This window comes from Corvus cornix, chromosome 26 (genome assembly GCF_000738735.6).
Source record: "Corvus cornix cornix isolate S_Up_H32 chromosome 26, ASM73873v5, whole genome shotgun sequence".
Lineage (NCBI taxonomy): Eukaryota > Metazoa > Chordata > Aves > Passeriformes > Corvidae > Corvus > Corvus cornix.
In genome coordinates, this window is record NC_046354.1 from 5,731,171 (window position 1) to 5,756,547 (window position 25,377).

The 25,377-nt window shown below is 53.7% G+C and overlaps 2 protein-coding genes across 2 annotated transcripts in view; one reads left to right on the forward strand and one right to left on the reverse strand.

Annotated features, from left to right (window-relative positions):
* The window catches only part of SYT2 (synaptotagmin 2), a 22,715-nt gene extending 15,513 nt beyond the window's left edge, over positions 1-7,202 (forward strand). The window contains exons 3-9 of the mRNA XM_039565477.1: positions 1-84; positions 1,406-1,522; positions 1,739-1,906; positions 2,047-2,214; positions 2,628-2,745; positions 3,914-4,047; positions 4,684-7,202. The exon at positions 1-84 is cut by the window's left edge and continues 86 nt beyond it. Of these exons, the coding sequence (XP_039421411.1) occupies positions 1-84; positions 1,406-1,522; positions 1,739-1,906; positions 2,047-2,214; positions 2,628-2,745; positions 3,914-4,047; positions 4,684-4,890 (996 nt within the window). The 3' untranslated portion in view covers positions 4,891-7,202. The remainder of the gene's footprint in view (positions 85-1,405; positions 1,523-1,738; positions 1,907-2,046; positions 2,215-2,627; positions 2,746-3,913; positions 4,048-4,683) is intronic.
* Positions 7,203-9,997: 2,795 nt separating this feature from the next.
* Positions 9,998-25,377, reverse strand: part of PPP1R12B (protein phosphatase 1 regulatory subunit 12B) — a 130,395-nt gene continuing 115,015 nt past the window's right edge. The window contains 4 exon segments of the mRNA XM_039565107.1: positions 9,998-13,190; positions 22,916-22,966; positions 24,323-24,376; positions 24,644-24,748. Of these exon segments, the coding sequence (XP_039421041.1) occupies positions 13,104-13,190; positions 22,916-22,966; positions 24,323-24,376; positions 24,644-24,748 (297 nt within the window). The 3' untranslated portion in view covers positions 9,998-13,103.

A 25,377-nucleotide genomic window follows, 5' to 3' on the forward strand; every position in this document is an offset into this window, starting at 1 on the left:
TGCAAGAAGAAGAAGAACAAGAAGGAGAAGGGCAAAGGCATGAAGAATGCCATGAACATGAAGGACATGAAGTCAGGCAACCAGGTGATGTCCTCCTGGGCTGCTTGGCCAGCAGCCCCTCTGGCTGGCTGATGGACTGTGCCAGGGCACTCAAAGATCAGGCAGCAGATTGGGATGGAGCCACCAGGACCCCGGGATGGGACAGTGGAGCGAGGACCTGAGACAGCAGCACTGTCCTCCAGTGTCTGGTGGCCCAGGTGGACCAAGCTCAAGCTGGCCTGGACCTGCCAATGCTTCACCTGAGCCAGGAAATGTTGATTTAATCCCTTGTGTCTCTTGCCTCCCTCTGGGGCAATGTGTGTCAGAGAAATGAGTGTGAACTCATTTCTCTGAGCCTTCAGCTGAGAGGGCAGGGCCACCAGGCCAAAACACCCCCCAGTTTGGGATCCCCAAAAAGTCTGTGGTGTAGTGGCAGGTGCTGGTACCTCATCCTGGGGTCCAGCCCGAGGTGGGCTTTGGTACCCACAGGCTTGGGGCCACCCCGGCCATTTCAATGGCCTTGACCCACGGCCATTTGGAGGGGGTGGGAGAATTTGGGTGTCTGTCCCTGCTCTTCAGAGCCATGTGGGCACCATGGGCATGCAGACAGGGCTGGAGCAGGAGAGGGGGGAGATGTGGGGTGGGATTCCCCAGTGGAGAGCAAGGGCTGCGTCCTCTGGGGCTCCACGGGGTGGTACAAGCCCTGATCCCCCACCCTGCCATGGGTCCCTCGGTGTCTGTGTAACGTGTCTCTCTTCACCCACGGTGCCCTCACTGTCCTCCTGCCCTGGCTGCCTCTCTGCTCTGGGACACCCTCCACGTAAGTGCCACCATGAGCCTCCTCCATCATCTGCTTCCAGGGTGGGATGGGGGACTGGGGACACATCAAAGAGGGAGTAAGGAGCTGGGACTCCCACCCCGTGGACTGCGCTTGGAGAGGCAGGAAGAGGGGTGGATTTCCTGGGGACAATCTCTTTCTGAGCCTGCAAAGCCTGGAAATGGCCCCGATAAGCCCTTAGCTCTGGCTGTAGTGCTCCTCCAAGCACGGGCTGGGCGCCACAGGACCCACCACCTGCAAGCACCAAAACTCCCTCCACTGGAGTCAGTTCCTTGTCCTGGCACCCCTGGCAGCCCCACATCGTCTTGGCTGGACCAGCACCGGGGGCTCCCTGGCGGCCGCGTGGCTGTGGCACAGCCAGTGCCATCCCCAGCCTGCCCTGTCAGTGCTTCATGTCCCTGGTGGGGACAAGCTGGGTGTTGAGATGCCAGGAGGGTTGGGGTGCTGAGGTCCCCAGTGGTGTGGGGCTGCTGGGCTGTGACCATCCTGCTGAGCTGGACACCTTGGCTGCCATTCCAGGACCAACAGGACGACGATGACGCAGAGACGGGCCTGACAGAGGGGGAAGGTGAGGAAGAGGAGAAGGAGCCGGAGAACCTGGGCAAGCTGCAGTTCTCACTGGACTACGATTTCCAGGCAAACCAGGTGATGGAGTGGCTGGGGCTCAGCTGAGGAGTGGGGTTTGCCCGGGGGGGAGATGAGAGGACAGGTCTGCGTGTTGGAACTGGGAGGCACATGAGGGAAGGAGGAGCCGGGTGCTGTGCCAGAGGAAGTCCTGCCCCATGCTGGGCTGGAGATGAGCCCTTGGCAGCTGCAGTGCATGGCTGGGCTGTCTCACTGAGGACTCCTCCGCCCTTCCAGCTCACAGTGGGGATCCTCCAAGCTGCCGAACTGCCGGCTTTGGACATGGGCGGCACCTCAGACCCCTACGTCAAGGTGTTCCTGCTCCCTGACAAGAAGAAGAAGTACGAGACCAAAGTGCAGAAGAAGACCCTCAACCCTGCCTTCAATGAGACCTTCACCTTCAAGGTGAGCCCCTTCATCCAGAACACAGGACCTTGTCTCCCACTCTCATCCTTCTCCCTGGTTGCAGCAATCCTGTGTGCTGACCTTCCCTTCCAGGAGTGGGTGGGCCTGGCTTGCAGCCTGGTCGTTGTCCCTTTGTGCAGGTCCCCTACCAGGAGTTGGGTGGGAAGACGCTGGTGATGGCCATCTACGACTTCGATCGCTTCTCCAAGCACGACATCATCGGTGAGGTGAAGGTGCCCATGAACACAGTGGACCTGGGCCAGCCCATCGAGGAGTGGCGGGACCTGCAGAGTGGCGAGAAGGAGGAGGTGAGAGCCAGCCCTCAGCCAGCTGAACCCCTGGCTGGGGGATTGAGATGGGGGCTGGCCGTGGGGCGAGCTCTGCTTTCAGGGCCATCCCACAGTGCTCAGGGTGACCATCACTGTGGGGTCCCACCAGGGTGCCATGAATGTCCTGGCAGGGCAGGATCTGACCTGTTGTTCCTCTGTGTAAAAATGTTTTAATAACAGAAAATGAAGACTAGAAAGCATCCAGAGTGCTATGCTGGGCCTGGCTTGTCCTGGACCCAATGATCAAACTCTTGTGTTGGTGCACAGGGGTGCTTGTGCTTGTGCCTGGACTGAGCAGGGTTTGGGGGGACCTGCATGTGTGATCGTGTCCAAACACTGCAGTCCGAGGCACTGCCAAAGCTCTGACCTCCACTCGCTGCTCTGCTTGGCAGCCAGAGAAGCTGGGCGATATCTGCATCTCCCTCCGGTACGTGCCCACGGCCGGGAAGCTCACTGTCTGCATCCTGGAAGCCAAGAACCTGAAGAAGATGGATGTGGGGGGCCTCTCAGGTGGGTGTTGCTCAGAGGCAGCCTCCCCCTGCCCCACTGGGGACTCTCAGCATCCTCTGTGGGGAAGGACTCTGGGGCCATCTGTCTGGCAGAGCTTGGGAAAGCCCCCCAGTGCCTCCTCATGCTTTGCAGACAGCCCAAGGTCTGGCCGGGAGGTGAGGGGAGATGGGCATGAGATGCATCCCCAACTCTTGAGAAGGATGCTTTGAATTTGGTCCCCTTGGTTTGAGCAGGACCAGGATGCTGCAGGACCTGGGTGGTGAAAGTGCTCCTCCTTGACCTGGGGGCTGGGGACATAAGTTGACAGCATGTCTTGTGCTCAAAGTGTCTTCCCAGCCCCATTCTGGGGTCCTCAGCTCTCTCCAGACATGCTTTAACCACAAGAGCAGTACCTGCATGGCTGGAAGGACTCAGCTTTATCGTGGGCTTTCCTGCTCCTGTCCAGGGCGACAGGCCAGAGCCCACACAGTGCCACTCACCTGACAGGCCAGCTGTCACTCCACTGTCCCCAGCCCTCCTACAAGAGGGCCCACAGCACAGAATCCCAGAATCATTACTGTTGGAAAAGACCTCCAGGATCATCAACCTGTGCCCGATCCCCACCTTGTCACCCAGACCAGAGCACTGAGTGCCACGTCCAGGCATTCTTGGGACCCCTCCAAGGGTGGAGACTCCACCACCTCCCTGGGCAGTTCCAATGCCTGGCCGCCCTTTCCATAAACAAATTTTTCCTGATGTCCAACCTAAACCTTCCGTGTTTCAACTTGAGGCCGTTCCCTCTCCTCCTGTCCCTGTTCCCTGGCAGCAGAGCCTGACCCCCCCGGCTGCCCCCTCCTGTCAGGGAGTTGTGCAGAGACACAAGGTCCCCCCTGAGCCTCCTTTGCTCCAGCCTGAGCCCCCCAGATCCCTCAGCCTCTCCTCATATGTCTGACTCTCCAGACCCTTCCCCAGCTCTGCTGAATCCAGAAGAACTCCATCCCTTGGCCAGTTGCTCCCACAAATCCTCTCCGGCCCAACTATTTTGTCTTTGGCATCCATCCACAAACCTCAGACCACCTTTACTCAGGGTGGTCTCTCCCTCACCCTGGGTTGAGATGTCTCCTGGGACCCGACCAGTGGTGTCCTCTGGGCACCTCAGCCCTGGCTAATGCCCCATCCTGCCCCCCAGATCCCTACGTGAAGATCCACCTGCTGCAGAATGGCAAGAGGTTGAAGAAGAAGAAGACCACAGTCAAGAAGAAGACCCTGAACCCTTACTTCAATGAGTCCTTCAGCTTTGAGATCCCCTTTGAGCAGATACAGGTTTGTCTGATGACTCCCCTGGGATGGGAGATGTCCTGAAGCTGCCTGAGCTCTTGTCCCAGCCTTCCCAGCAGCCCGAGCCGCTCCTGCTGAGCTCCTGGTCTGGTCACCCTGGAGATTTCTTCCAGTCCCATCTGGGGCCTGGGCTGATGCTGAGGGCAGCTGGTGGGGGGGGCAGAGGTGGGAGGCTGGGCAGCACCCATGGGAGATGAACCCCCAACCCAGATCACGGCTGAAATGGGGCTTTCCTCTGCTCCTGATCCTACAGTGCTCACCTCAAGCATAACAGGATGGTCCTGGGGGCATTTTGGACCCTTGGCCACTGCCTTCTGCTCCTCCGTGTCCTGTGCAAGCCCCTGCCCGTGCCCCTTGCCCCTGCCCAGTAGCCCACAGCTCTTGCCCAGCCCCACACCACACCTTGGTGACCTTTCTCAGGTGAGTCAGCTCAGGATGAGCCGGGCCCCCACTGGGCTCTGGGCTCCTTGGGGAAGGACATGAAGGAAGCAGGGAGGGGGCCCTGCCCCAAAACGAGCCACATGGGGCTCAGCCTTGGGGCATCCCTGGGGCACCCTGGGGCTATGGAGCTGTGTGGCCACTGCGCCTTTCCACCCCTCTAAAGAAGGTTTCCTCCTTTAGAAAGTGCAAGTGGTCATCACAGTGCTGGACTACGACAAGCTGGGGAAGAACGAAGCCATTGGCAAGATTTTCACAGGCTTCAACTCCACCGGCACGGAGCTGCGGCACTGGTCTGACATGCTGGCCAACCCCCGGCGGCCCATTGCCCAGTGGCACTCGCTGAAGCCAGAGGAAGAAGTAGATGCAGCTCTCGGGAAAAACAAATAGGCAACTCTGCCAGCCGGGCACTGCGGACAGTTGACCCAGAGCTACTGATACCTCAGTTCTGCAACCTTCCTTTTGGTTTTTTGTTCTAAGCTGAAATGCCCCTTGATGCCTCTGGAAGGGTATCCAGGCAGTCCCAATAGCTTCCAGGGGAAGAGGTTAAAGACATGGATGGTTCTTTTTGTTCTTCAGCATTGCTCCCTTCTGCTGCATCTCCCATTGCCTCTGCTCGCCATCCCTTCCCGGTGCAAAGCCACCGGCACACTTGGGACCTGCCCCAGCAGCTGTGTCACCAGCCTGCAGCACTGCTGCTGCCCTCCTGCCCTTGGAATCATGTGGGGAACCATGGAATGTTGCATGGAGGTGATACTGGAGCCTGACAGTGTGAGATGACCAGACCCACTGTGCTTGGTTGGGGCATGACCAGCAGTGAGACAGAAAAACGGTGCAGAAGACCCTCTGAAGAGACCCAGGTGCCTCCCCCTGGTCCTCCCCAAGGAAGGCTGAGTGCCCCAGGCCAGCTCCAGATTTGGGTTCTCTGAGGAGAGGCTTGCAGGGCCCATGGATCCCGCTGTGGTGGTGGGGTGCCAAGCCCTCAGTGTTGCAGCAGGAGCTGTGGAGGCCAGTCTGGGCACAGGGAGCCTCAGGAGGGCTGCTCCAAGGAGACACAGGGTGAAATGTGGATGCACCAGCAGCACTGTGTGGATCACCACCACCACCAGCACCACCACCTCTGTTTTGTCCCCAGAGGAGCAGCGCTGGGTGATTTGCATCTGTGTCCCACCATGCTTGGTGAATCCTGTAGATAAAGATGCTTCCACAAGGCAGGTTTACAATGAGAGGTCTCCAGATGTGATGGGGGCAGCCCCCCAGAGCGGTACCAGGTGTCCCCCCAGAGATTGTCCATCGCACGTCCCAGGGCTCAGCCCTGCCTTGGGCACCCCAGCCTGGGGTAGCCGAGGAGCCATGGGGAGCTCCAGCTCCACCACCTGCTGCAGGTGGGGATGGCAAGAGCAAGCCCAGGGCCAACAAGGGACCAAAGCCCCCAACCCCCATGAGCTGCTACTCCCCACCAGGCCACTGGCTGTTGAACCCACCCCGTCCTGCTCGGGGTATAAGCCATATCTGTGACCCCGACAGTGGCTAAGAGCTTCTCTGGGCCACTTCTCCCACTGTCCCAGAAAAGCCCCTGAGCCAGAAAGCCAACACAGTTTTCTGCTGCTGGGAGAGGGTCCAGCAGCCCTGCCCAGTTCAGTCCAGTCTATATTGGAGCACTGATGTTAACTCGTGTCCCTGTCCCAGCTCCAGCTCCACAGCAGCCTCACGCTCTGCTCCCTTTGGCTTCCCTGGACTCAGTGCTGGGGGTTCCAGCACTGCAGCAGCAAAGGGTAGAGCCCCAGGGATGTGCTGGCACTGGGGATGCTGCTCTGGGAGCTCAACACCAGGGCTGGGACCGTGGTGCAGGGTGTCCTGGGTCCAGGTACAAAGTGCCAAAACTGAGCTCATCCCAGTGCTGTTGGATGCTTTGGCAGCTCCCACAGCTCTGGCTTCCCAAAGGGCATCCCGGCCCCCTCTGAAGGTGGAGAGATGATGGGAAACTTGGTGGCAGCCACACCTCAGGGGGTTCAAATGGACACGGGGACCAGCCCCTGCCCCTGGAGGGTTGTGCAGCTCTGGGACAGGTCCCCAGGGCAGGACATCTCCATCCGTGGGAGGTTTGGGGCTTGGATAGCCAAGCTGCAGTGTGGGAAGGGGATGTTGGACAGGAACCTCTAATGACCACCTCCACCACCACTGCGGCTGCACTTGGCCCATGCCCTGGTGAAAGTGGGGCCACACTGAGTCTGCAGGGGTCACCCAGCCAGTGGTCCCTCAGGGCCATCTCCAGCTTCAATTAGTCCCTTTTCCTAATGGATGTGTCAGTGTCAACAGATGCAGTCCTGCCCTGCCCCTGTAGCCAAAGGGAGAAGAAGTCTTTTATGGGATGCTTTTAAAAATGGGGAGCTGGAGGGGGCCTGACACCCCATGGTCAGGAGCAGTGGTAGGACTCAGTCTCATTTTGGGGTCCATCCAGGCACTGGAAGGGTGGGGGGGGGCATCTGCCTTACATGGAGTGGGTTAAAAGAGGAGGAATTAGAAAGAGCACTGAAATCCTCCTGCTTGCAGCCAGCGAGTGTGCATGGCCCTGCAGCCTTCCCAGGGAAGCAGGTGGAGGTGTGCACCTCTGCACCCTGCACACCTGCATCCTGAACACCTGCACACCTGCACCCTGAACATCTGCACCCTGAACATCTGCACCCTGCACCCCTGCACATCTGCACCCTGCACACCTGCACATCTGCACCCTGCACATCTGCACCCCGCACATCTGCACCCTGCACACCTGCACATCTGCATCCTGCACATCTGCACATCTGCACCCTGCACATCTGCATCCTGAACACCTGCACACCTGCACCCTGAACATCTGCACCCCTGCACATCTGCACATCACACCTGCACACCTGCACATCTGCATCCTGAACATCTGCACCCTGCACACCTGCACATTTGCACCTTGCACACCTGCACCCTGCACATCTGCACACCTGCACCCTGCACATCTGCACATCTGCACCCTACACATCTGCACATCACACCTGCACACACCAGATGCACCCCCTGCTGTGCTCTCCCCTCCGCGCCGCCCCTCCCCCTTCGCCCCCCAGACCCGCCGGATCGGCCGGGGTCCCTCCAGGAGTGGAGATCCCACCTGGCTGCTTTCCATTCAGACTCTTTAAGCCTTGGGGGAGGGGGAAGACTGTGACTTTAATACATAATTTTTTTTTTTTATAAAAAAGGGAAAACCAACCAACATACTGAAGCCATCTGCGCTGCCTCTGATCCCCCCTTAGCTGTGTGTAGGTAAAATATATGGAGACATAGCTGTATATACCACGAGCAGTGCATGCGACGCAGCCACGTAGCAGTAGCAGCATGGCCCCAGCCCGGCGGCGCTGCCACCGCCCCGGCACTGCCGTCCCCATCTCCGGCCTCCCGCCAGGGAGGAGGCGGCGACCACCAAAACTCATCGCTCGAGAGCTCTCCACCGCCCTGATTTTTCTCCCCCCAAATAAAATGAAAATCCTCAATTAAATCATATAAAAGAAGAAAATAATGCCAAGAAGCAAAGCATGCCAAGCCCGGCCCGCCAGCGGAGGGTGAGCTGTCACCGACGCAGCCGTGGCGCCCATGTGTGTCGTGTTCCTGTATCTTGTCGCGTTTGTCCCATGGCCGGGTAGCAGCAACATCGTGGCTTCGGTGTCCTGTGTCGCGTTGGTGCATTTCACCGTCAGAGCAACTTTAGAAGCCATATTAGAGCACGGTGCACCGGGACCCCACGGGGACAGGCCCACGGTGAGCCGTGACCCCCTTCCCCCCATGTGTCCACGTCCCCCCTGGTTTCGTGGGGCTCGGGTTGCCAGGAGCCGCACTGGCCACCGCCTCGGTGGCCTTGGGTGCCGCTGTAACGCCGGGCGAGGGGACGGGACAACGCTGGGCGCAGATGCTGGGGTCGACTTGCCGGTGGTGAAAAGGCTTTTTGGAGCAATTTGGGTTATTTCTGCCATGTCCAGTCGGTGGTTTCTGTTTCGGGGACGAGAGCTGGCATTCTCCTCTCCTGGAGGCACCCAGCTGTGCCACAGGGATGCTCCCGGGGTTAAAAGGAAGTGAATCCACGAGTCTTGGCAACAGGCTCTGGTTCCTTGTCCTTTTTTCTCCCGAGCTGGGAGGGAGGAGCCAGCTCCTTTGGGAGTCGCAGGTTCGGCGATTCCTGGACCCTCAGTGCCGGCCCCGCTCTGCCCCGTCCCAGCCCCGCAGCGCTCGGCTCCGGCGGAAGCTGCTTTTAATGCCCCTTCCCCTCGTGTGGACTCTGTCGTTCCGTCTCTGATCGTTTGATGGTTATTTTGTAATGATCTCCGTCTCCTTATTAAAGAAACGAGCTGAAAGGAGCTGGTTCCCTTCTGGTCTTGCTGCTGGGGCTCACGGGGCATCCGCGGTGAGGGGCAGGACCCAGGGCAGTGAGCCCAGGGATGATGGAGGGATGGAGGTGTGGGTGGAACCTCACAAGGGCCCAGGTACCCCAAAACACAGAATCATGAAATCATTTAGGTTGGAAATGCCCTCTGAGATCATGGAGTTCAACCCAGCACTGCCATGTTTACCACTAAACCATGCCCCAAGTGTCACATTCTTGCACCATTTAAACACTTTCAGGGATGGCGACTTCGCTGCTGCCCTGGCTGGCTGTGCCAGGGCCTGACCACCTTTTCAGGGAAGAAATTTCCCTCAATATCCAACCTGAATCTGCCCTGGCCTAGCCTGAGGCCGTTCCCTCTCCTCCTGGCCCTGTTACCTGCGAGCAGAGCCCGACCCCCCCCCGGCTGCCCCCTCCTGTCAGGGACTTGTGCAGAGCCACAAGGTCCCCCCTGAGCCTCCTTTGCTCCAGGCTGAGCCCCCCCAGCTCCCTCTGACTTGTGTTCTGGGCAGCCTTGAACTCCAGCTGAGCAAGACCGGACCAGACATGGGGCACAGGTGGGAAATATCAAAGGTCCCCACAGAATTCTTCGCCCCAGCACACAGAGTCTGGTCCATACAGTCACATCCTGCTCCGCAGGGATGCTGGACACCCCCAACCCTAAGGGAAGAACTCAACCTGCACCAACCACCTCAGAAGACTGGAACATGTGGAGGTTCCAGCAGCCTCACCCAAGACAGAGATTCCCAGATGTGACACCACCTCCTGCCTGTGCCACACTTTGTGCTGACCAAACTGCTGAGCAGACCAAACACAGGGCTTGCCACCACAGTGGGAGATGGGCCTGATCCGCAGTGTGGTGCCCAGGAGGAGACGGGACCCTCTCCTGTTCACCTTCCCACTGCTGGGTGCTTTTCAGGGATGTGCATCCCAGTTCCTTCATTTCAGCTTCCCCTGAAAAAGCACCTGTGTTGTAGCTGCAGAACATTTGGGCTTTTCTGGATGATGGATATTGTTATGCCACAAGAATTTTGGGAGGAACAGGGAATTTTAGCTCAACTTGTAATTCCGGAAAGATGCAAGCAAAGTCAAAGCTTCTATTTTATCAACTCTTATTTTATTCATTTATAAATACTGTTGTGTTTACAAGCATCATAGCTGTGAATATTATTCCCAAACTTTCAAACACATAATACTTATAATACTATGTAACAACAACCAGTAAAACAAATCATTCATCTCAGGGTTTGAAAGGCCACTCAAAAGTTGCATAAAAATACATTCTCTCCCCATCTCATCAGCCAGTCCTGCTTCTCCAAGGAGTTTATTTACAAAGAGCCATCACCAAACTCGCAGCCACAACAGGTGGGTTCACCCCAAGCAATTAAAATTAAGTCACCCCAAGCAATTGCTTAGAAAAAAAACCTCGTGTTCCCCAAGGGAGACCACGCCTGGCAAATGCTCTGGTTCCAAGAGGGATCAATTTTAAAACCTACTTGCTCTGCACCCTGCCCCAAGCACAGGGTTCGAGGTGTCCTGTTCATCACCTCCTCAGTGCACTGGTTATGTCAGGCATGAAGTGAGACAAAAAAAATCCATTCTCAAGAATTTGGTTTGCAGTTGCGCCGTCACGACGAGACGCTCACAGCTTTGGCTGATCAGGGACACTGAGCTGCGGGGGCTCAGGGCTCAGGAGAATCCAGTGCTAAGCAGACACTTCAACTGAAGTGGTTTGGCTTTGAAGGTGCCACTCAGAAGAACGAGCCTCCCACAGCCTTCCCACTCTGTTCCCTCGGAAAAAGCGCAGCGAGTGTCCTGGTAGGAAGGGGCAAAACATCAGTGCGGGATGGATTTGTCAGATTGGGTTGAACCCTCTCCCTAAAGCAGACACCAGGCTTCTTCCTGCTGCCAGGAACCCGCCTGTGAGAAGAACAGGATCTTTATTCTGAACTCTCCTCCTCATCCTGCCGGGATGCGTGGCCTGGGGCGCCGGCCCAGCACCCGCCCAGCTGGGGAGCGTCTCCTCCTCCACGTGGCACGGAAGGGACCGGGCTCCTGATCCCCTGATCTCCTGACCAGAGCCAGAACCCGAGGCTGAAGCGAGGAGTGGGTCACCAAGAGAGAAAACATCAAGAACGGCAGAAGTACTCACATAAAGAGTGCACCAAGAGGGAACGGCGTGCAGGGGAAGCATTGACCGGATCTCAAGACTTAAAGCCGTTAAATAGAGCAGGGTTAAAATCAAGGAATATAAAAAGGATGCCTGGCTTAGGCAGTGCTCTGCAGAAACCCTGATGCCTTTACTAGCTTTGGTCTCTTCCTCCCAAAGCTCAGCAGCAGAGGAAGGGCCTCAGTGTACCAGGAGAAATGATGCCTCAGCTGCACAAACAGCTCCACCAGCTGAAGAGCAACTTGGGGTCAGAGCTGCCTGGGGAAAACTGGCAGCTCCAAGAAGAGCAAGAGAGGTGGAAACAGGCAGGACAGGGAGGGGAAGGGGGAAAAATGGAGAATAAGGGGAAAAAAAAACCCAACAAAGAGAAAAAACCCCAGGGAGAGGAAAATAAAGATGCCTTCTGAGGCAATAACCAGCAAAAGGTTCGAAAAATCCCAGGAGTGCCCAACAGAGATAAGTTTTACCCTGTTGAGCAAGCTCAAGTATTCTGCTCATGTTCAAGTATCTCATTTCTCTGACAGTGGAGAGCCCCCCAGCCAGAGCCAGCAGAGCTGCTTGGGAACGTGGCAGAGCTGCTCCATCGTCACCTCCAGCTTCAGTGACCAAGATGCTGCCCTTTGCCAGACAGAGTCTGGGGAGTCCAAGGACAAAGGGGATGAAGGGACAAATATGGAAGGATGTAGATGGGAAAGTGTTTTGGATACAGCAAGACGTCTCTGAGAGGGAAGGCATTGTTTGAAAGAAGTCTGTTAAGGGGAAGCTCAACAGACCTGATGATGTCCCAGAGCACGGAGAGAGGAGCCAATGTCTAAATGCCCATGGAGAGAACAATTCCAAACTGTTCAGAGTGCATGTAACATTAAAGAGGAGTATTTCTGGAGGTTTCCTTCAAGGTCAAGGCTTATCATAAGTTTTTGACAGGTTAGAAGACTTTCATTACGGTGATTCAGTTACCAGCAGCTCCTTGTCCCTCTGACACTGACACACCCTGGCCTTTCCAAGGTGTGTGGGACAGGATGCTGGCATTCTCTCTCTACAAATCCTGCTGCAAATCAAAGCAGGGTACCCAAAATACCAGACCAGACTCTGCTATAGGGCTCTGCCTTCAGGGGGGCAGCAGGAGAATGCCCCAGATGGCTGTTGGGAAGGGGAGGCTGGTTTCTGGCATGGGCACAGCTCCCTGCAGGGTGATTCACACTCACACACACGTGAGAGCAGCAGAGGGTCTGTAGGGGTTCAAGTTTATCCTTCAGAAAGCTCGGCAAGCGCCTGTGATATATCCTGCCCCAGGGAACAGGAGTCCAGGTGGCAACTGGATGCTACCAACCACAGAGACAGGAGCCCTGGAAGGACACAGCATGACACAGGATCACCCAGGCTGTGGGGCAAAGGGAGGGTGAGGGATAAGGGTCTGACACTGAGTGTCAGCACTGATGTCACCGAACAGGTTCAAAATCTTATCTTAAATAAAAGACTCAGTCTACACGGGCAAGAGGAGGTCTCTGCAAAACAGCTCATCAGCCTGTGACAAACATGAGCTCTGGTGGCTTTCACAGCACCACATTTAACCAGAGTCCCACATCTCAGTGGGCTGATGTGCATCCTCAGAGTCCCAGCCCGTGTTCACATTTCCCACCTGTAATGGGCTTGGATATGCTGGATTAGTTCTTCAGATGTCACTTTTTACAGTGGGAGCTTCCCACTCCAGGTCAGAGTCCAAAACCAAATACTGAGCTTCTGGAAGTTTTGGCAGCTCAAACCCAGTCCTCACATTTCTCCCTTGAATAAAATGTCCGAGATACCACAACATGCATAAATTAAAGAAAATAAAATGGCAGGGGCTGTGCTGGGGGGAAATAGGGGTAGAAAGGGAATGTACAGCAAAGGACAGGGCAAGGCAGGTGTGACATTGATCCCACGGCTGAAACGCTTGCTGTACGTGACGGGAAGGAAAGGGGGTAGGGCTCGGTGGTGGGGTTGGCAGCTGGTGTAGGACACCCCTCCTTGTCCTGCCTTTGCTCAGGATTCCTATTTGGAGAGTTTGCTGATGACACGAATGAGGGCTCCGTTCTCATCCTTCAGCCTTTGGTTGTCCGACTTCAGCTCTGTCAAAATCTGCAGAGAGACAAAGACAAGGTGGGATCAGAGGGGCTCAGAGGGCCAGAGGGGACATTGCATCCCCTCCACCCAGCGCACTTCCATGGCTCTGCAGCATCTCCAGAGCTTTCACAAGCTGGCTGCCAGGCGTGAGGGGTGAGAGGGGCCTCGAGCACAGCACTGAGCCAGGGAGCCCCGAGCCAGGGAGCCCCTGGTGTGAAGCAAGGCCACAGCCCCAGTAGCAGGTCAGGACCAGGCTGGCAGGACAGGAACCATTTCTGAGCTGTTTCACCCCAAACCTGTGCCCAGAGGCTAAATACAACTCAGCAGACAACAATAAAGCTGGTTTTCCTGATATGCTTTTTCCATTTTGCCAGGACTAGAGGGGAAACCAAAGGTCTGGAATCTTCATTTAGAACTGGACCTTGCCAAATCTCTTCAGAATATCCCCAAATCTCCTCGGGACCCCAGAAATGTGTAATACAGTCACAAATACTGAGGCCAGAGCACTGGTAGAACACACTGACACTGGAGGTACCTCCTGGGTGCTCAACTGAGGTGGCAACACAGACAAAAGCCCAAGCACTTTGGACATAGAGAAGAAATAGCTTCAACAAGACCCTTCCAGCATTTCCCATTGGCATAAACCCTGCTGACTTCCCATGCTCTCCACGCTGCAGTGAGCGACCTTCAGGACTGTTCCCAGCTCTGGGCACCAGAAGGAGACCCCTTGCTCCTGTCTGGGGTGTGACACACAAGGGGTCACTCCCAGCATGGGTGCCAGCAGATCACAGGGGGACCAGCCCCACGCCTGCAGGAGTGCCCAGGGCCGAGCAGGATCACTCACACAGAACCTGTGTGAGCTCAGCCACTACTTCTCTCTGCCAAGGTGCATCTTGGAGGAATTCCCTCAAATTAAAAATCTGCACTAGATCTTCTCCTTCCTCCTTAACCTGGTGTTTCAGCTTTGACCACAATGTTCTGCCCCCCTCCACCTGCAGTCCCTCCATGATCACCAGCTCTGAGTGTGGGCAGTACCAGCTCCCACCAGAGCAATTCCCTTCTTCCATGGCTGGACCAAGCCATGGTGGCCCCAACACAGCCAACTCCATCCCTGGGGGCACTGGTGGTGGATGCTTCAGGTGGGAGATTTTGCCAGAGAGGGAGGAGGGGTTGGTGCTGCATGGTGGGATACTGTGGTAAGGGTAAATCCATGTGCTGGGCTGGCCAGAGCTCCAGCCACTGATGCTGAATGTGCCTCCCTGGACCCAGTGCTGGTGTGACAGATGCAGCAGCATGGCTGGGCTGTCACCAGAACAGCACTCCTGGCTCCTTGTGCCATTTCTCATGGCCAAAGAAGAGGCATTGCCATCACCAAAGTGATCAGGAGCTCAGAGACAGCAGAGCCCTTGATGTCTCTGCACTCCTCTGTTTCCTCCTGAGCTTCACCTGCCATCCACACTGGTGCCTCCCAGTGCCCTGCAAGAGCCTGACCACCCACTGGGAGCTGCAGATGGACAGTCCCTATCAGGCCCCTGTCACTGCTTGGGGTGGCTCTGCAGTGCCCACTGCTGTGGTAACGGGCGTGTGAAGTCCTGACACTCGCTTTGGTAGAGAGAATCTGTCACAGGTTCCCAGAAACGATGGCAGAGAGAACCACTCCAGTCCAGGGCTCAGCTGGAGCCTCACATGGGGGCTTTGTGACCTGTGTCATTTTTCTGAAAATGCAGGAGTGTAAGTACATGTGAAATCAGTGCCTCTGGACAGGCTTCCTGGTCATAACCCGGCTCCACCAGTGCCCACTGAGGCTTCCTGAAAGCCCCACATCAGCCCTACACAGTATGAGCCCAGGGCATTCCTCCCTTTGACGCAGAGTAGCCTCAAGTCAGGTTGAAATGACCCCCACAGGAACAGGCTGGAAAGGCTGGGAGTTTCCAGCAGCTTTTCAGATGTCTCACAGGAATGAGAGCAGGGATGGGCCCAGCCCCAGGGAATGGTGGGGTTGACCATGATGCAGCATCGGTGTGAAGTGAGTTTGGGCTGGAGGTTGCTCTGAGCAGCAGGGCTGTGGGTTACCTGTGACACTGGAGAGCACGGCTCCTCAGAAATAACGTGGATTTGGGAAAATGCTGCCAGAGCATGGTACACCTGGCAGAGCTTAAACCAGTGACATCACTGTACAGCTGTGATGTCCACAGACACCACTGAGGCAGAGTTTACACACACCAGCAACATCCTGTGTTAGACCTAGTAAAAGAGGTGAAAATAAATCAGCAGAGCTCACAGACCATGGCTCTCCCCCAGCTCGGGCACTGGCAGGGAACTGTGAACCTGTAAGTGAGGAGGGAAGAATGAGCCTCAGCCAGACAGAGCAGAGGGGGGATGGAAGTGGTAACAGGACACGTCCTGGGAGGAGGAGAGAGGTGACCTGCAGGTTGTGAAACATCAGTTCTTTGAGTGGAAATAATTTTGCCCAATTTTCCCTCTCAGATCTCAAAGCATGTGGGGAAGGAGAACGATTTAAACTCATGCTTTATGAGAAGAAATGAGGCAGGGTCAGACTGGAGGATACTTCCACAGATTAAAACCAGAGAGGCTGTGAGATCATTTCACCTGACCATCTGCACAATCCAGGGCACACAACATGACACCCGACTCTCCCAGCCCTTGTGACACACATGTGGGCTTGAGCTGGGACTCCTGGAAAGGGGAAGACACAATTCCCCTGATTAGTTTGTTTCTATGGTTAATCAGCCTTGATATAATTTGTGTGCTAAGAATAGATTTTTTTATTCTGTGGTGCCACTTCCAGCCCACAAGAGCAGATGACTTCTGTGTCTGAAGGGATATGAATATCCCTACTAACCTGCAAAGGACAGGTAGGGCCCCAAGAAAGGAGCATTTACAGCTTCATTTTAGCATTGAACCAATGAAGTAGCAGGAAGGGATGTAATTTAACTGTGTGATGTGTGAGGGCAAAGCTTAGGGAAGACTCATGCCTGGGTTTCAAACATTAATTGTCCTGAACTGGATTTAAAACAGAAGATGAAAACACAGAGTGCTCCTGGTCTGGCTCCTGCTGCATCCCCCACCCTGTGCCAGCCCATGGGAGGCGGGGGGGTGCTGAGCCTGTGGACTCAGACTCAAAAATTTCAGTTTAAAATAAGGAAAGAAGCTTGTTCAAGTGACCAAGAAAACCTGCTGAGGACAGCCCAGTTTGTAGTTTTTCTAAAAATACCCTTTCTGTCTAAAATGTTAGTTTTTCACAACATCCCTGAAAATTTCTGACATTGGTCATCCTGACTTTGGATAATCTGATTTGCTGAGTGCCAGATTCTCCCTGAACTAAGTCCAATTAAAAAGAATTCTATTAGAAGCAGACATGTAGCATAAACCACCAATTATCAAGTGTTCAAGGCCAGCTTGGAACAACCTGGGCTCGTGGAAGGTGTCCCTGCCCACGGCAGGGGGTGGAACGAGATGAGCTTTAACACCCCTCCCAACCCAAACCATTCTGTGGGTCTGTTTCAAGGCAAAGTACCAGGCAAGGAGCTGCTGGCACTGCCAAGCCACCCCGAAGCCATTCCCCAATGCTAAGCTGGCAAGGGCAGCAGCATCTGCCAAGCAGAGCGAGAGCCAGCAGGGTGAGCAGAGCTCCAGCAAAGCCCTGCTGTGGCAGCAGCACCACCATGCTCTTGGAATTCAGAGATCCTTTGCCACAAGCTTTTGAGCCACAAGCTTCACCAGACACCCTGGAGAGCAAGGAGGTGAGCGGCAAGAGCCCGGCCAGGGAGCGGAGACCTGCCTGGAAGAGTGGAAGAGGGAGGCAAGATGAGCCGGAGGGAAAGCAGCTACAGCTCCTCTGATTCGGAGGGCTTGGCGGGCAGAGAAAGTCTGGCTACGACCCGGGTCAGAGCCCTGTTCTCAGCCAGCAGTTGCTCATTCATCTGCCTCAGAGTGTGAATCTGTTTGAGCTGGTGGAGATTCTGCAGAGAGTGAGAGGAGCGGACAGAGAAATACAGAGAGAACATCATGGAAATGAATGGGCACAGAAATGGGAGTTTAGTGAAAGAAAAAGAGTAGAAGAAATTAATAGTAGTGAGTGCTGGATAGGGAAAGCCTGACAACACACCACGGATATTTTGGGAATCAGCCCTTTCTCCAGAGGCCCCCAAAGCCTTAAAAAAGGTCAAATACAGGGATTTCCCACCACAAAGCAGGATTATATTCTAGTTTACCCAGACAGCCCTGGGACTCGGGAACTGCTGGGAGACCTATCACAAGTGACTTACCACCTACACAGGCTCTGAAAGCACTGCTGGGAATGGAGAATTTCTTAAAAACTCCTTTTCTTCGTGTATTTCTAAAAGCCAAAGCAGCTGTGTGGAGCAAAGAGCAATCAGAGCTTCCTGGGAAATCCTAAAGGCACAGACTGAAGCACCCGAAGTGTCACTATCCCACAGCAGATCACTGAGACACGTACTGTGTCTGCTTGTGTCCCTCATCCCTGAGTGATGCTCCTGGGTCTGCCCAGGCTCAGTCCTGCCAAAACCTCTGGGGTCTGGGGAGGGGTTTCTCATCCCTGCCCGGATTCAACTCTTCTGTGTCACAGGGCTCAATTTATCTCTGACCCTCAGAGGGGACAAGTCTGAACCTTAAACTGCTCATTTTAGGAACAGAAGTCTGAATGAGATCATCTCCCACAGTGGGGATGTGCCAGAAGGAAATTCCTGGACACAAAGGCAATGGGGGGCACAGGACAGGGCAGAGATCGAGCCCCACACTGGGGCTTGCACAGAAACAAAGTGGACATGGGTACAAACTGGGGCTTGCACAAGTACAGACTGGGCACAGGTACAAACTGGGGCTTGCATAGGTACAAACTGGGCACAGGTACAAACTGGGGCTTGCACAGGTACAGCAGCAATGGGAGGCATGGAACAGAAAAGCCATGAGGAAGCAGAACAGGGAGATGATACAAGCCAGGCAGACATCCCAGTGCCACAAGGATGACGCTGTTCCCAGTAATGCCAAAGTGAATTAATGTGCTGGACATTTACACCACTGTGGGTGCCAGGAGATGCCGAGAGCTGCGGAGTTGCTTCCTGAGTGGCATCCCTGCCCCTCCTTCCTCTTGAGAGGTCGGGCAGCTGGGCCACAAGAAGAAGAACCCCTCCTGAGCAAGAACCCATCCTGAGTGATGGAGGGAGCCCCAACACTGGGCAGGGGCAGGCAGGAAACATCCACAAGAAGAGCTGTAAGTTCAAGTGACAAAATCCCAGTCCCAAAGCAAAGCAGTCCCACAAAGCACCACATTCTTCCCCATGTCCTCTTGTGAGCTCGCAGTGGCAGAAGAAGACAGAGGGAAGGGTCTATGGGGAAGGGGGTTCCTTTCTGCCATTTCATTAGCAGAAAGCACTCAAAGGGAGGTGCCGTCTGTCCTGAACAAGGAGCACCATGAATAAATCTACTGTGGCACAAAGACAATGACTGTCCACCCAACCTGCACTATTCAAGTTGCCCAGAGAAGCTGTGGCCGTCCCATCCCTGGAAGTGTCCAAGGCCAGACTGGACGGGGCTTGGAACAACCTGGGACAGTGGAAGGTGTCCCTGCCATGGCAGGGGGTGGAACAAGAAGGGCATCTTCCAACCCAAACCAGTCTGGGATTCTGTGATCACCCAGAGCTGGCTGCAGCTGGCAAGGAACCTGCTGCACCCCAGGACATTTTGCCCAAGCACTCATTCCTGTATGAAACTGAAGTACTTTGTAAACCCCCCAACCATCAGCTCCATTCCTAGCTGCCCAAAAGCACCACCTTTACTCTCCACGAAGGAATGAAGACACCTCTTTGAAAAGCTTTGCAAAACCAAGGGAAGCAAGGCAGGAGGGCAGGGAGCCTGCAAAGGATGGAGTTTGAGCTCCTGAGATCATCAAACTGACAGAGCAGCTCCTTGGACACACCAATGCAATTCTGACACTGGAAAAATAACAGATCCCAAGACAGAGCTACAGCCAATAAACCTCAGGAAAGCTGCAGTGGCACCTCAGCAGCGAGATCCCTGCTCACCACACCCTATCCATCCATCCATCCATCCATCCCTCCATCCATCCATCCCTCCATCCATCCATCCCTTCACCCGACTAAGCTTTGCTGGCTGCCACTGTGCTCAGTGAGGACAGATGGACATGGCATGGCTGTCCTGTGATACATCGCACCAGGAGCTGCTGGAAGATGGCTGTACTGGAATAGTCACTTCTTCTGATGGTGCCAAAACCAGTTGAGGACACTTGGTCTGTTCACCCTGGAGAAGAGGAGCCTGAGGTCAGACCTCACTGGGGGCTGCAGCTCCTCCCAAGGGGCAGCTTCAATCTCTGCTCTCTGTGAGCAGAGACAGGACCCCAGGGAAGGGCTGGAGCTGAGCCAGGGGAGGTTTAGGCTGGAGATCAGGGAAAGGTTCTTCCCCAGAGGGTGGTGGGACTCTGAACAGGCTCCCCAGGGAATGGGCATGTGCCCGAGGCTGCCAGAGCTCCAGGAGCATTTGGCCAAGGCTCTCAGGGATGCCCAGGGTGGGATTGTTGGGGTGTCTGTGTGGGGCCAGGGGTTGGACTGTGTGTCCCTTTCAATTCAGGATATTCCATGATTTTATGATACACAGATAATAAAGATCCTCTGTTTTATCACAGGGCTCACTGTTGGCAGAAAGCATCTAACATATATAGGAGGGGCATCGTGCCACATGAGGTGGAAAGGACTGTGATTATTTCAGAGACCACCTTTGTTTTTCCACACCAGCACAGCATGGAACCTCAGCATGGTCCCACCAGCCATCGCTCAGCCTCCACACGCTGCACAGCCCACAGAAAGGATCATTTATATAAAAACGTGTGTGTGCTGCAGGTAGGCCAGGCTCCTGTTTATGCACCAAATCCAGCAAAGGCTGGGAAGCTGGGACTGAAGCCAAGGGCAAAGAGCAGGATCTGGATGATACCGCTGTGATTGCTTATCACTCTGCTTGATACTTGGCTTAGCAAAAGCAGGTTACTCAGTTCCCTCTACCTGCCTTCAATTAACGGATTTTGTGCCTGCAACACTAAATAAAAATGCCCAGAGCCTGCACGATGGCTGAGGCCAGGAGCTGCAGCACTGCTATGGAATAAAGGAGCTCCTGTGACCTTCAAGAACAGTTGCTGTGTGAAGTTGGGACCTCGGGCACTTGGCATTGAATTCAGCTCAGTGCAAATGCTAATTTTCTTTCTCCTGCCTCAGCCAAGGTTCTGGATCTCCAGTCGAATTGTGCAGTCACTCAGGGAAATGCTGCACTTCTCTGTCACCTTTGCAAGAGCAGGTCTGAGGAGCAGCTCTGGGGAGCAGCTCTGCCACCAAAGTTCTTGAGGTTACCAAGCCTGTCTTGCTCCTCTTCACTTCTCTATGGCTTTGGTAGCAGGGGTCACACTCCAGACAGGAGCAAAGCTCATTCCCTCAAACACAGCCTGAAGTACAAAGATTTCTGTCATCTCTGCCTCCTCTTCCTCAGAAGTCAGCTGCAAGGAGAGGACAGCCCTGACCAGGATCTGATGTGCACAGCTGGACACAGACACCCCTGGATCCAACAGCTGGACGTGAGTCTTGCTGGATTCAAAGACCAGTGGGAAGAATTCCCAAAAACTACCTGAGACCTAATCACCTGACAGGTCTGGTTGTTTCTACTTGCCACTCTCCAGATTAAAGGAAATTGGTGTATTTGCATTTTCCTTCACAATTCCTTACTTATTCCTCCTGACTCTGCACAACAGCTACTCATGTAGCGCAAGGAGCAGGACCAGAATTATTAGATTCTTTCCTGGCTCCACTCCCACACTAGGGACTAACAGGGATGCTCTGCAGAGGTTATCTCACTCCAGGCAAACACAGCAGGGCTGATACTCCCACTTCAAGGCATGATGAAAGTGGACACAAGTTTCCTTTTGGAAAGGTCCAATTCAATGCTTCTTTCTTCAGAGATTTTATACTCCTTTTTTTTGAGTGACTGTCAAACAAGACATGTCACAGTGCCCTCAGGTACTCACCACATGCTTGAGGTTTTGCAAAAAACAGTGAAAATGTAGCAGCATCTCGGAAGAGAGATTTTCCAATTTCTTGTCTATTTGTTCTACTAACAAATTTGACCACTTTGGTTGTTCGATGCAGCAAGAACAGGGCAGAGAGCAGAGTCAGCACCACTCTTGAGGACCTGAAGCTCATTTTCAGCTGGACCAGAGGTTCTTTCAGCTCATGTCTCTCGAGGCAGTGTGAGAATGTGTCCAATCTCCAGCAGTGCTTCTCCTTCTGCACCACCTTGGCTTCCATGGCTCTGTAGCTCCAGAATACCTGAACCAGAGGCTGTGTCCAGCAGTCCCTCAGGCACCTTCCCTCTTTAACTGCTTCCCAGAGCAGTATGTTTCCAAACTCAGGCCACTAGAGGCCACCACCTTGTCTTCTTACTCCACGGGCTGAAGTTGCAGGTTTGCAGTGATCTGCAGAGCTGACGGACCAACACAAACTGCTCATGCCTGTATTCCTCTTGAAGACCCCAATTCTGTAATTACAGAAAAGTCTCTGTGCAGTTAAAGGTTCCTACCTGCTCACTGAACAAAGGGTTTGGAATTTAGACATATTCAGTCCTTTCTCCTTTGCCTCTTGGCTCACACATCCACACTTATTTTCTCCTCTCTGAGACAACAAGAGCCTTTACAGCAAGAATCCACCACATCATTGTGCTACTTATTGCAGCAGAAGATGCAGCACAAGCCAATGGTCCTTTCAAAGCTATGTGCTTGGTAGAAACATGGACCTTCAAATAGAAACAGAGTTGGAACCTCCTCCAGGGTGGCAGGAACTCACTTCTGTCAGCGCACGGTGCCAGGAGAGCTCTCAGGTGGGCCCTTCCTCCTGAGAGCAGCTTGAACCTGCTCAGGTTCAAAGGGAAGGAAAGCAGGGGCAGAGCCAAGGGGACACTCATTCTGTGACCACGAGCACTGAAATACAGCGTAAGGTGACGCAGCGCTGCCGAACCAGGGTGAGGCTTCAGGGCTGTGTGGGCAGCCCGACGCTGCCTCGGCTCTGCAGGGTTCCCCTCACGCGCAGAACCGTCCTTGAAGCCACGCCATGGGAGTGAGAACGCGCCGGAGCAGCAGTGGCCATGGCTTGTGACAGCAAGCCATGCTGCACATCCCACCAGGAAGCAAATTCCTCTTTGCTGGAATTATCCCAGGCTGCTGTGGCCTCCCAGTGACAGACATGCTTTGGGAAGGGAGTATAGGAACACAACCACTCTGTGTTTTATCTGTGGCCAGTGTGCGTGAGCTCAAAAGCCAGCTTTGTCTTCTTACCCATCCGGAGAGAACCTCAGTGGCTTAACTTGGGCTGCAGACTAGTCAGAGCACAGGGGGTCAACACACTGGAACTCAGCGATGCCACAAAAGGTTAGTTTGGGAAGGCATTTAAGGAGAACAGCTTTCACCGTTCTCGGATCAAACAGCAGAACAAATCAAACATAGGAGCAATCAGATGAATGAGAACAGGACAGTTTATTAGCATTTCATGTTTGGAGAACAGGGCCATTAAAGCAAGTTCTGACTGCAGAAAGGAAAATGAGATCCTTCCCCTGGACACCTTTAACATCCTCCTCCTGGGTGACAATCCCCAAATATATGAATACAAAGCATAAAAAATGGAATAGACACAGTGAAGATTATTTCTTACCTTCATTTCCTCCTCCATTTCAGAGAGTTTCCGCTCCAGGGCTCGCTTCTCCTGTTTACAAGGATTCATAACAAAGAGGGTCACATGGATTTAGAAGAAAAATTTACAGTGTTTTCTTTTAAAGAAAAACAAGAGTCTTGTGTTTCTGTAGCAGCATTCCCTGAAGAGCACCCCAAAGCAAGGCAGAGGTTACAACCAGGAGCTGATCAGATGGGACAGGGCAGCTGGCAAACCAGCAGGGATACGTGCTGGGCCTGTTTGGGCAGATCCCAAGCTCTATTCATACCCCTAATGAAATTCTCCCCCATTTTCAGTGATCCCAGTTCTCAGGAGTTGCTGATGTAATGTGATTTTGAGCTCTGTAGGTGAAACCATGGATTTATACTCCACTAAAAGGGGCAATGAGAAAAGTCACTGAGCCACTCAAATAGGAAACAGAACAAGGAAATTCCCTGCCTGGAAATCCTGTTTCTCCCAGATAATCCAGGGCTGCAAAGCTGACTGCTTTCGGTGCATTTTGAGAAGGGAGGATTAGACTCTGCCATGTGAGCGGCCTCAGCTAAGCCTGTGCCAAGGAGGGCAGATCTGGACTCCTTCAGTGACTTTCCCAACACGAAGGGGCTCAAACTGCTCCAGGGACATGCCCTGAGAAGCGGGAAGGGGGAAACATGAATCAAGAACAGGATTTACACTCTCTGCCCTGCTCCTTTGCCCTATGCAAGGAGCTATGAGGCCAGGAGAGTGAGGAAAAGGCAGCTTCCGAGTGTGCTGTGGATGATGAGTTCACTTTTTGCCCACAGCACGGTTCATCCAGGGATTCATCAGTGCAAAATGCATGAGCCATCCTGGAAACAGTTAATGCATCTTCACTGAGAACAGCTGGACACATTTTTACTTTCTAATTCTCAGGATCCTGTATTTGTGGCTGTTGTGATCCTAATTCAACAGAAGTTATGCAGGATGTTGCCCTGACTTCAACAAGGCCAAGTTCAAGGTCCTGTCCCTGGGTTGGGGCAGTCCTTGGTATCAACCCAGGCTGGGGGATGAAGGAACTGGGAGTAGCCCTTCCAGGATTTTTCCTTGTTCCTCCACCACCTCAAACCAGTCTTTATTTGTAAGGATCGAGAATGTTTTAAAGCAAAATGGACCAACAATCCCTCAGTGTGATACAATCCATTGGTCTGCAGCTGCTTAAAACGAAAGAGAGGAATCAGAACAAAGCTGATGTGCAAAGAGAGCAGCAGAGTCTCAGGCCCTGAAAGGTCAGAACACAATTATCACTGTGCACTGCCCCTCAAGGCAAAAATACAACTTATCTCTTAATTAACGCTTTCCTTCTAGAAATGAGCGCCCTGCACAGCAACACAAGAAACAGGCTGTGACTCAGAAGAAAGCAGAGACACGTACCCTCTTCTCCATCTCCAGCATGCTGGACCGGTCAGAAGTTTTCTCCTGTTTCTGCTATGGAAATTAAAAATAGAAAGTGATTAAACCCGAGAGCACTGACAGAGTGCTGCACAAAGGCCAAGACAGCCCACAGATGTTCTTGCTTGGGATGCCACAAGTTGATTTACAAAATTACTTGCTTATTTCTGTCTCCTCCATGGCACCTTCCCTCCCAAGAACACCCTCCCAGGAGCTCCCCTCCCTTTCCCATCCTGGAACAAGTGTTGGTTTGCCACAGCCAGTGCTCAGTTTTTTCCAGTCAGGACCTGGATTTTCCCTTACCTGGGCTGCTTTTTCCAACTTTGCTTTGATATCAGCCAGCTCAAGCTGGGCTTCTTGCAGCTTTGACTTCAGCTTTTGATTTTCAGACAGGGCGCTCTCGTATAACTGAAACGCAAAACAAGAGCTCAATTAACCAGGCTGCTCCTGGTTAATTAACCCCATTCCCCCTTGCTGCTCTGAGCAGACGTGTGCCCTCAGCACTGAGCTGAGGGGTTCACTTTGCTCCCACACATCAGGAGATGAGAAGGGAAAACAAAACCAACTTGGATGCTTTACTTAGGTTTTCATAATTCATGAATAAGAAATAAGAAAACTGCTGTTGAATTTTGTAGGGAGTTTAAAAACAGCCAAGAGGCGAAAAAAGAGATGGTTTTAATTTAGGTAATTCTTTACTCACAGGATGGTGAGGCTCTGGCACAGGGCCAGAGAAGCTGTGGCTGCCCCATCCCTGGCAGTGTCCAAGGCCAGGCTGGATGGGGCTTGGAGCAACCTGGGACAGTGGAAGGTGTCCCTGCCATGGCAGGAGGTGGAATGGGATGAGCTTTAAGGTCCCTTCCAATCCAAATCACTGGATTCTTTGAAACAGAGAAAATGAAAATAAACATCTTCTCTTTCTTCCCACTGTTTCTTGGGGCCGGTTTCTGCAGCAACAGGCAGGTTCTGTGGTGTGTGCAGATGATGTGTTTGGATTTTAGCTTTTATACTTTTCATATATTTGTAATCCTGCAATTCTT